Source organism: Jaculus jaculus, chromosome 1 (genome assembly GCF_020740685.1).
Source record: "Jaculus jaculus isolate mJacJac1 chromosome 1, mJacJac1.mat.Y.cur, whole genome shotgun sequence".
In the NCBI taxonomy this organism is placed as follows: Eukaryota; Metazoa; Chordata; class Mammalia; order Rodentia; family Dipodidae; genus Jaculus; species Jaculus jaculus.
In genome coordinates this window covers 160,359,470-160,370,532 of record NC_059102.1, presented here as the reverse complement: position 1 = coordinate 160,370,532, position 11,063 = coordinate 160,359,470, and the positions used below count along the sequence as shown (strand labels likewise).

At 54.4% G+C, this 11,063-nt stretch overlaps 2 protein-coding genes across 2 annotated transcripts; both read right to left on the bottom strand.

Annotated features, from left to right (window-relative positions):
* Positions 1–192: 192 nt before the first annotated feature.
* Positions 193–2,961, bottom strand: LOC123456140 (protein tyrosine phosphatase receptor type C associated protein). Its single transcript, XM_045138887.1, has 2 exons — positions 2,871–2,961; positions 193–1,036 (listed from the first exon to the last, which is right to left on the bottom strand). The coding sequence occupies exons 1-2, from the start codon at positions 2,871–2,873 to the stop codon at positions 440–442; spliced, it is 600 nt and encodes a 199-aa protein (XP_044994822.1). The 5' UTR covers positions 2,874–2,961; the 3' UTR covers positions 193–439.
* A 1,817-nt stretch (positions 2,962–4,778) lies between these two features.
* On the bottom strand, positions 4,779–10,303 carry Coro1b (coronin 1B). Its single transcript, XM_045135440.1, has 11 exons — positions 10,159–10,303; positions 9,283–9,485; positions 8,805–8,927; positions 8,574–8,703; positions 8,179–8,360; positions 7,979–8,098; positions 7,367–7,471; positions 7,145–7,290; positions 6,617–6,674; positions 5,353–5,619; positions 4,779–5,230 (listed from the first exon to the last, which is right to left on the bottom strand). Exons 2-11 carry the CDS (start codon positions 9,481–9,483, stop codon positions 5,105–5,107), a joined length of 1,458 nt encoding a protein of 485 aa, XP_044991375.1. The 5' UTR covers positions 9,484–9,485; positions 10,159–10,303; the 3' UTR covers positions 4,779–5,104.
* Positions 10,304–11,063: the final 760 nt, after the last annotated feature.

Below are 11,063 nucleotides of genomic sequence, written 5' to 3'. Positions count from 1 at the left end.
TGTGCAAGCCAAGACATCTTGCCACTGCAGACGAATACCAGACACTTGCACCACGTTTTCTTCTGTGGCTTCTGTGGGTGGCTTGGGAACTGAACTCAGGCAGTTAGGCTTTGCAAGAGAGTACCTTTAACCACTGAGCCATCTTCCCGGCCTCCAAGGGCCTCTGTTTAGAGAGAAGAGATGCTACAGCTCTGTAGATCACAGGGCTACAGGGGCTTTATTTCAAGATGGCTGCCCAGTATGTGTGGGATAGCTGGCCTTCTGGGGGATCATGGGAACACATGGCCTGGGGAAGGGTAGAGATAGAAATCAGGTACTCTGTCAGGGGAGCAGTGGGATGAAAATGACAGATCCAGGGCAAACTATGTTCCGCCACGGCAGCTTGGAAAAAGGAGGTGTCGTGAGAAGCTGGAACAGGGACGGGATTCTAAGCTGGCCCCTACAGTGCAGTGACATGAAGGCCCCGGCCCCCTGCTCCTCCAGTGCTGTCATCCCAGGCTGCAGTGCCTGAAAAGGCATGCAGGTTACTCAGCAGGGCCTCCGCACTGCCCCCTGAATCCATGGGCCCCTGGGAGCCCAGACCCAAGCCCCCTTCACTGTCTGTGTCATGTGCTTCCGGGACCTGCTCCATGTGGGCTTCTCCTTGGCACTGCTGCTCCTCTTCCTGGGGTTCAGCCTCCTGCAGACCACTGACCATTACGAAATCGTCTTCTCCATCTTGGTCATTGTCCCGCTGCTCTGGGGGCTTCAGGTCTATGTGGGCCTGAAGCCAGCGGCCTGGAGGGCTGGCCCAGAGCAGGCGGCGGGTGTGGCCCCACAGTGCGGCACCCAGGCGAGCTGGGTGGTAGTAGCCTCCTGAATCTCGGCTGAGGCGGCGCCAGGCTAGGACCAGGCTTGTGACCAGCAGCAGCAGCAACAGGAGCAGCAGAACAATGGTGACGGAGCTGGAGCCTGCACCATCCTCTGTGCCCATCCCAGAGCCCAGGGCCCGTGGCAGGGCCAGCAGCACCCCAAGCCCAAGGGCATGAGGCACAGCCTGTGGGAGACAATGGGGAGACTTTTTCACCTGAGAAGGCACCAGTTGCCCTTCAAGCAAAGTGGGCACAGTCAAACAGAAAAGCCCGAGTCTTTAACTTGGTCAAGGCCCTGGCTCAGTGTGATTAACCTAACCCTGCCACTTACCTCCCACTGCTGTAAAGCCACCACTGCCTGTGGCCTGTGAACTGGATGTCCCTCTGCCTGAGCGCTGTACTCCAGAGCCTCTGGCTACCTGCTCATCCTGGGACCTTGATGAAGCCCGATCTGATGTTGACTACTAACTTATGGTCTGACTGCAGCCCACCTACCCAGCACCACTGAGGACTGCTAACCCTACTACATTCTCCCACTGTACGCCAAGCAGAAGTCTACCGAGTGTTTCTTCTTTTTACCTCCCCTGTTACAGTAAGCTACACAATGACAGGAATTAGAAGTCAAGCATCTAAAGTGTATATTACACATAAGATTGCTCAGTAAACATTGGCTGTATTTTTTTTTTTTTCAAGGTAGGGTCTCATTCTAGTCCAGGCTGACCTGGAAGTTACTATATAGTCTCAGGCTGGTCTTGAACTCACAGTGATCCTCCTACCTCTGCCTCCCCAGTGCTGGGATTAAAGGCATGTGCCGCCACGCCTGGCTGGCGGGATTTTTTAATATGTTTTTCTAATTTTTAAAAATATTTACTTGACAGACAAAGAGGCAGATAGAGATTGGATGTGCCAGGGCCTTCAGCTGTTGCAAATGAACCCCAGACACATGCGCCACCTTGTGCATCTGGTTGTCATGGGTCCTGGGGAATCAAACCTGGGTACTTTGGCTTTGCAGGCAAGCACCTTAACTGCTAAGCCATCTCTCCAGCCCAAATGCTATTTTCTCAATTTTTACCGAATTTTAAAAAATATTATTTATCTACATATTAGAGACAGAGTGGGAAAGATGGGCACGCCAGGGCCTCTAGCGACTGCAAACTCCAGATGCATGCACCACCTTGTGCATTTGGCCTATGTGGGAACTGGAGAATCAAACCTGGATCCTTAGGCTTCACAGACAAGCACCTTAACTGCTAAGCCATCTCTCTGGCCCTTTTATTTGCAAACTGAGAGGGAGAGAGAGAATATGGGTGAACCAGGGCCTCTTGCCACTGCAAATGAACTCCAGATACATGTGCAACTTTGTGCCTCTGACTTTACCTGGCTCCTGGGAACTGAGCCCAGGCCATCAGGCTTTGCAAGCAAGCGATTTAACTACGGAGCCATCTCTCCAGCCGCCAAAATATTTTTATTTGAGAGAGAAAATGGGCACGCCAGGGTCTCCTGCCACTGAGGCCCCTCTTCCAGCCATGGGACTACCCCAGCTGCAAGGTTTCCGTTCTGCACCCCATCCTGTCCCTGAGGGCCTCAGGCGTGCAGGGCAAGGGGTGATGGGTGCAGCTGTCAGAGGAAGCCTGCGGTTGGAACAAGGCAGGTGGGAGGTGTGATCACAGGGGGAGCAGTGCTGCATACAAACCTAGTCTCCCAAACTCCAGGGGCAAGAGCAGAAATACTCCCCAAGCTCAGCTCATGAGAGGACTAAATGAAGGGCTATCCCAGGATCTGGAAGGGGAGCCAGGCCTAGCGCCTAGAGGCAGTCACCCTGAGCTCCAAGTAGCCCAGCCCAGCTCTCTAGCTCTGAGGTGAGGACTAGCTTTTGGCCCCATGTTTTTTAAAATGGGTCTTGCTTCTGCCCCAGGTGCCCCTGGTAGGGGTTGGGGGTGAGGGGAGATCATTAACTCCTGTGATGTGGAAACCCCAGCCTACCGCGGTCCCAAAAACCCATTGGGCTCCAACACTCACCATTGGTCTGCTGGCCTGTGGGGCACCCACCTCTGGCTGTGCTGAGTGAGAAGTGATCTCAGAAGCTCTAACTGCAGCAGCTAGCTAGGGGTTACAGATGCTTACACTTCCGTTTCCTGCCTACACTCCACCCACTCCTGCCGGTCACAGGACCCTCATAGGGCCTCAGCTTCTCAGGACCACCCAGACCCATACCAAATCTTTCCAGGTTTCTCTGGGTGAGGCTGAAGCCACAAAGGAGGCCAGGCTGCCAAGGAAGAACTCGAGCGTCCAACTCGAAGCAGAACACAGCCTTGGATCATTCTCTACCAGGAAAGCACTTAGGGATGCTCACAGCTTCCAGAACTTTTACTTTAAAAATTATATATCTAGCTGGGCGTGGTGGCACACACCTTTAATCCCAGTACTGGGGAGACAGAGGTAGGAGGATCTCCATGAGTTCAAGGCCACCCTGAGACTACATAGTTAATTCCAGGTCAGCCTGGACCAGAGAGAGACCCTACCTCAAAAAACAAAACAAAAAAAATATCTAACAAGGCTATGGTTGTGCATGCCTTTAATACCAGCACTCAGGAGGCTGAGGTAGGATTGCAATGAGTTTAAGGCCAGCCTGGGGCTACAGTGAGTTCCAGGTCAGCATGGATTAAAGTGAGACCCTACCTTGAAAAACACAAAATAAATAAAATTAAGGTCTGGGAAGATGATTTGGCAGTTAAAGACGTTTGCTTACAAAGCCTGCCAGCCTATGCTCAACATTCTCAAGCCACCCATTAGGTGGGATGCAGAAAGTAGTACAAGCGTGTGTGGGTGGTGCACCAGGGCCTCTAGCCACTACAAATGAACTCCAGGTCCATGCTTCACCTTATGCAGCTGGCTTCGGTGAGTAATGGGGAATCGAACCTGGGTCCTTAGGCTTCACAAACAAGCACCTTAATCACTAAGTCATCTCTCCAGCCCACAAGCAAATACTTTTAATCACTGAGCCACCTCCCCCCTTTAAAATTTTTCTTATTTTTATCTGCTGGGCATGGTGGCGCACACCTTTAATCCCAGCACTCAGGAGGCAGAGGTAAGAGGATCACCATGAGTTTGAGGCGACCCCGAGACTCCACAGTGAATTCCAGGTCAGCCTGGGCTAGAGTGAGACCCTACCTCGAAAAAACAAAAACAAAATTATATATATATATATATATATATATATATATATATATATATATATATATATATATATATTTGCAAGGAACCTCTTGCTATGAACGAACTTGACACATCTCCCATTTTGTGCTTCTCGCTTTATGTGGGTGCTGTAGTCTCAGGGTGGTCTTGAACTCATGGCAATCCTCCTACCTCTGTGTCCCAAATTCTGGGATTAAAGGCATGTGCCACTGTGCCCAACTTCTACATATTTTTCTTTTCTTTTTATTTGAGAGTGACAGACACAGATAGAATGGGTGCAAACGAACTCCAGACGTATGTGCCCTCTTGTGCATCTGGCTTACGTGGGTCCTGGGGAATTGAGCCTCGAACCGGGGTCCTTAGGCTTCTACAGGCAAGCGCTTAACCGCTAAGCCATCTCTCCAGACCTTTTCTTTTCTGTTCTTTTCTTTTCTTTTCTTTTCTTTTCTTTGAGATAGTCTTGTGTTACCCAGACTGGCTTGAAAGTGCTTTGTAGCTGAGAATGGCCTTGTTCTTATTCTTATGCCCCTACCTCCTGTGTTGCTGGGATTACAGGTGTGTTGCCATCCTGGGGAGTGAGCCCAGAACTTTGTGCAAGCTAGGTAGGCACTCTACCCACTGAACAACATCCTTGGCCTTTCTTACATCTGTTATTTCCATGCTCATCCATTCCAGGTTTGCATACTTCTCTTCTCAGCACCCACTACCCCACAACAGCAGGTCAAACCTGGCTTGTAGAAAGAAATTTTTATTTGGAATGAAAATATAGAGCCCATCTCTGCTACTTCCTCTGGGGAGGGAGCAGAAAGTTGAGCAGGTGGGGGAGATGGTCCCTTAAGGTCATGTGAGTTTGCCTTGGTACAAAAAAACCTTCCCTGGTAACAATGATGAAAGCCAGGTGAAAGTTCCAACTGGGTCCCAGGGAGGGGTAAACTGTGAACCTCCCTGACCTGCCCCAGAGGCGTGACCAATCAACCGCCAAGTGTGACCCACCAGCAGAAGCTAAGTGAGAAGGGGCTGAGTAGGCAGTATTAGGTGTGGGTCTGTGGGTGGTGGTCCTATGCATCCCCGTTCTCCATGCGACCTAGTTGCTCCTCCAGGCGGCTGATGCGATCCCCCTGTTCCTTGACCAGTGCCCGCAGCGCCCGCAACTCCTGCATCACTTCTTCCAGCTTCCCGGCCTCCTGAAGGAATAGGAAGGTGTTGGGGCCATGAGCCACAATCCTCCCCAAATCAAACACAGGGCAGAGGAGCAGCCACACACAGAATACCCAGCTAACACTATTCGTGGCTTGGAGGCACATACCCTGGCCCCAACAAGGCCACTGCTGGGGGCAGCCTCAGCAATGGCAGCAGATGCGGAGGCTCCAGGGCGGGTGGAGCTGGCAGGCCGGCTGTCTGATAATACATTGCGTCGGCTGACCTTCAGGTCCCGGTGCTTACTGGGCACATAGGCTTCCCGCAGTGAGATGAGGATCGGGTCAGCATCCTGCCCGCTCACCCACTCCTCTGCCTCCAAGGCTGCCTCCGGCCCAGCCGTGTCAGGGTACAGATCATCCTGGAAGAGGTCAGACTGCACAGCAGGCGGGGAGGTCAGAATCAGCTCTAAAGGCATCACATCTGGCCCCTGGATGGCCTCTTCGTCAATGTTCTCCTGGCCTCCAGGTTTTCACTCCGGTCAACCCGTCCCCCAATGGCCTGTTCTCCTGTGACATTTCAAAGCTCAAATCTGACCTTTCACTTCCCTTTCAGACACCGTTGATAGCTCCCACTAAAGCCTTCCCCAACCTTCTTGGGAAGGTCCCTTATCACCACCCTCCCCTGCAAACCATAGGAACCAGCTATGTCGCTTTGAGGAATTCTGGGAGCCACATCTGTGCCCCACTAATTGAATTGCCAGCTCCAGAGTAGGCAATGTAAGATTTGTTCAAGCTTTGCTCTGAGATGGGCCTGGCACATTGAGTGGTACACTTTGAATGCCAGCTGAAAACAGTGCGAGTGTGTCCCAGGCTCCTAGCTGGGCATCTAAGGCCAAGCCACACATGGCCTGGCTCCTCTCCATAGAACTCAGTCAGAGCCCCTCTCTCTCTCGCTCTCTTTTCCCCCCACTTCTAATTCAATCCTAACAAGTTCTTGTCTTTTTTTTTATTACTGACAACTTCCATAATTATAGACAATAAACCATAATTCCCTCTCCACTTTCCCCTTCACAACTCCTCTCTCCATCATATATCCCATCCTCTTCTCAATCAGTCTCTATCTTATTTTGATGTCTTCTTTTCCTCCTATTAGGATGGTCTTGTGTACCTGTCTCTCTTTACTCCCAGTTCTATCTATGCCTTTCCCCCAGCTCCTCCATTCCTCTGTGGCACCAACCCAGCCCTGCTACAGATCCTGCCTCCCATGGTAGGTCCTCTAAGACTGCCTGACTTCTGTCACCAGTAGGGTCTCAGCTCATCCTGTGTGTGGCATCTGTCCAGCCCTGGACCAAACCCATTAGACTGCCTCATCCATCACCTTTACATGGCTCTTCTGCCAGAGAAGAGGGCAGGGGAGCCAGCCAGCCTCACCTTTCTTGGCACAGTCATGACAATAGGCTCACACTTGCGCTCATGTAGTTTGTAGAACCTGAGAAAGGGAGGGGAGGAGCGATGGATGGAAGCCCCACAGCTATCCCACCCTCCATCTGGGCAATCCCAACGGCCAGCCCAAGACTTTACATGTAGGCTACCTTGTGACTTACTCCCAAGGTCTGGCCCTGCCTCAAGGGTTCCTAAAGGCCAACCTTTGACCCCTGACCTCCCTGTGGTACACTCCTACTCCTGGGTGCTCTTGACTTTTTTCCTTTGAGACAGGGTTTTGCTGTACAATTCAGGATGGCTTCAAGCTCTGTAGCCCAGGCCGGCCTCTACACTTGCAATCTTCCTGCCTCAGCTGGGATTACAGGTGTACACTATCATGCCCAGCTTAGCCTCAGTGATCTGACCTTTCACCTTAGCATGCCCACAGCCTGGTCTGCGTCCACAGACTGACCCCTTCCAGGTTGTGTCTCCAAATGAGCCCTGCCTACAGACAGCTGCCTTGGAGACCCCTCTTACCGGGCAATCTCACACTTGCTGACCTCCAGACCCCTCTTGGGCATGCTGCCCATGCCCCTTTGAGGTTCCTTGCTGGTGAATGTGTTCAGGAAGTGGATGTAGGGGGGCTCATCTGTGATCTCGAAGTACCGGATGCTGGAATCACCCTGTGGGGATGGGGGGGGAGGCTCAGCACTTGACCAGGTTGTTTCCCCAGTTTCCGTCAGCACCTCCCAGCCCCACCTTTCCGCAGACGTAGACCACGCCAGTGTCAGGGTCGTAGAAAGGCAGCAGCGCCCCATTGCTTGAGTCCAGCTCCTGCAGGGCCATGGGCTCCTCAAGGTTTCCCTAGGACATGGGGAACTAGTCAGGCCAAGCCAAAATCCTCCCCCCATTTCCCCAGACTCCTCCAGGCCTGAAGACTATGCTCCCAAGCCACCTGGCAAGTGCTGAGAATCTCCACCACAGGGAGGCCGATGGGACCAGGTGACTCCAGCCCAGGCCTCAAAGGGGCTCTGGGGAGTCACTATATAAAAGCACTCGGCTGAGGGACAGAGCACAGCAGGGCAGGGATTTTGGGGCACCTCAGAGAAGGAGGCTCCGTACTGGGTCCCTTTCCACTGCAGAAACATTGTGGCAAAGATGTGGGAGGCACTGGGGGAGTGTCTGGGAGGATCAGGGAGGGGAGGGGTTGGCAAGGTTTTGGGGCCTGGGAACCTCTAGGGCCAGGCTGAGGTCCTGAGAGGCACAAGCTTCTCTCCAGGGTGATCTTTTCCCACATGGCTCAGGGTAGGACATCCAAGGGTGGATCCCAGGTCTCAGAAACGACCCCCTCAGGTTGGCTGTGTCACTCACAGGATCCCAGAGTGCCAGCTGCCGCTCGCTCATGCGACTGAAACCCGTGGTAAACACCTTGCCATCCGCCAGGAAAATGGCCCGCATGGGCCGGGCCCCCTCATGAGCCTTCTCCCGTTCCTGTGGGCGGGACGGGTAGTCAGTGCAGACCAAGACCTTGAGCCTGTCCACTGCCATGCTTGTCATCTGGGGCCACTTACTGCCACCAGGGTGCCCCGGCGGGGATCAATGATGCGGACACTCTTGTCCTTGCACGAGGTGCAGAAGAGGCTGCCATTGCGGTTCCAGCTGACATTGTAGATGAGGTCGGGATGCAGGCTATCCAGGCGGTACAACTCCTCCGCGGTGCCCACGTTCCAGATGAGCACCACGTTATCACAGCCTGGCAGGCAGGGGACCATCAGATCAGGCCTCAGCAGGCAGCAGAGGGGCCATCAGCCCACCAGGTCCACTCTGCTCATTCCCCTGGGTTTCCTTCCACCTTGGTAGGCAACTCCTTCCCCATGTGTCACCTTAGATGGGCCTAGGAGAGGTTACGGAAACATGCCAGAGCCACCTATGGAGAGGGGTCTGGGGTGTGGGGGATGGTGCAGACCTGCACTGAGTAGCACATTTCGGGCTGTGGGGTGCCAGGTGACGATGCCCACACGCTTGGTGTGCCCCTCTAGCACCACTACTGGCTCTGTCAGTGGGGAGGTCAGCCCGTTCTCTGGGATCTGCCACACCTGTGGTAGGGAGGGGGATGGTGGGCTGAGGCCTCTGTCTGCCCCCGCTGCCGGCAGCCTTGGGCCACATCAGACCTCAGCGTGAAGAGTCCTGTGCTTACCATCACTGTGCAGTCCTCTGACCCACTGGCAATGACTTCGTCATTGTGGGGGCACCAGTCAATGTCCAGGACAGGTCCTGTGTGCCCACACACTGTTGGGTAGGCCTTGTCGATGCGGCCCGTCTGAAGGCATGAAAAAGACAGAGATGTAAGACCCTCCGGGTGCTATTCCTCACAGAATCCTTGTTTCTTCTATGGAGTGAGAATGATGTGCCTCCCGGTTCAAGGTGTCCCAGAGATGGCTGTGCCCCACCCACCACATAAGCAGGAAACATTTGCAGCCTTCTACCCTGGCTTGATGGCAATAAACATGTTTTATACCAGGAGGATCATCACCTCCTGAGCAGTAAAAAATCAAGATTATGACACCTGCCAAGCAGCGGCCACAGGCACAACAGGGCTCTAAGGTGTATAAAATCCCCACAGGTGTGGCCCAGGTACCTGTTCCTCCTGACTACCATGACCTGCTGGGGCCCACCTTATTTAAGGGGAGCACCAAGAAGGCACCCCCGCCACTGGCTTCCACAATCACCGCCAGGAACTTGGGGTTGACTGCGCAGAAGGTACTGTCCCAGGTAACTCGGGACACTCGAATGTCCTCATAGCACTGGTCATTCTTGACCGGCTGCCCGAACACATGCCGGAATTTGCTCTGCCGAACCACTTTGCGGAAGGACATGTCTGTGGGGCAGAGACACCTGGATAAATACTGCATTCTTCAGAACTCTCAGCCCACCCAAGAATGTAAGAAAGTTCTCATACAGGATGGAACTGGGGGCGGGTCTCAGTTTCCCCAGTTATAGAATGGGTTCACAGGTGAAGAAACGGCATTCTCCCCCACCCCTCCCTGGCTTTGGTATGTATGGGGGAATGTGCCGAAGGGAAGTGAACTTAGATCTTCTGTAGATCCCAGCTGGTTCCAAGCAGCCTTGCATGCCCAAGGATTTGGAGATTGGGAGCTGGGGGAGGGAGGAGGGAAGGCCGGCAAGGTTTTCCCCGCTGAAGCTCAATTCTGAATCCGGGGGGTGGGGTAGAGAGATGTGCAGAGAGCTGCAGGAATGCTTGGCCTGGGAATCCTAGCCTGGAAGGGCAGGGCGGGGGTCACGACAGCATAGCCAGCCGCAGAGCTTCGCGGGAGGCCTCGGAGCTCAGTGCATGCAATCCAAGATGAACCAGACACCCAACTTCCAGGGAGCCCAGCCCAGGAGAGGGGAGGCTGGGCGGCCGAGAGGGTTGGAACTGAGGGTGGGGCGCCGTGGAGAGGATGCGCTTCTCAGCTCGCGCCCCCCCGCCCTCCCCGGGCTCGCGCCTCCGACTACGCCCGAAGCCCGACCCCGCCGCGCTCGCTGCTCACCGCTCGCCGGGGGCGCCGGGGGCTGCGGCGGCGACCTCGGGTGGCTCCGGATCCTGGACTCTGGGAAGCAGGAAGCGGGAATCAGGAAGTGACAGAGGAGCAGGGCGGGGGCGGGGCGAGGTCACGCGCGGAAGGCAGAGTGTCGCGTCTGGGGCGGGGTCTCGGAAGCCCCGCCCACAGGGAGACGGACCCGGGTAGCTGCGGGCCCCTACGCAGCTCCGACTAGGGGCTGCCTGGCCCAGGTGGGTGGTGCTGCAGGTGATGTGTCCCTCAGAGCCTCGGGGGGAGGGTTTTAAGGCTGTCCTCTGATCCTCCACCCCGTGCCACCTCCAGGGCTCCCAGGGCCGCCCCCTGCCCCGCCTCCAAATAGTGTCTACGCAGACAGTTTCCTCTTGCCTGTTTTAAGGTTGAGAGTTCATGCTCTCGGTTAACTACGTAAACTGAAGGAGCCAATGGAAGGCCAGCGGTCCCGGTCCTTCCTGAGTTTCTTACTAAAAATGGAAGTGGAGAATGGCCTGCAGATTCCTTGCATTTCTTCTCTTTGCGCCCACTATCTCACTGGAACCTAGACTGGCCTCCCCAGATCCTCCCCACCCCGTCTCACCCTGGAGGACTGAGATCCTTGTTAGGACCCACAGGTAGTGTCTCCTTCCTTCCTTGTGTGTCCACCACCGTGGGTGGGCAATGGCGGTAGCAGGGTCCCTTTTGCAGAAAGAGAAGGGGAGAGGGGAGGAGACAAGAGCAGAGGTGAAAAAGTGCTTTGTTTAGACCGCACGAAGCCCCTCTGTGTGTTGGAGGGTGGGCTCGTTTCCATCACCACTCCCTAGAAGGAAACCCTCCCAGAGGCTGGGCATTTGGCCTGAAGTCACCCAACTGGAATTCAGCTCTCAAAGTCTGTTGGAATG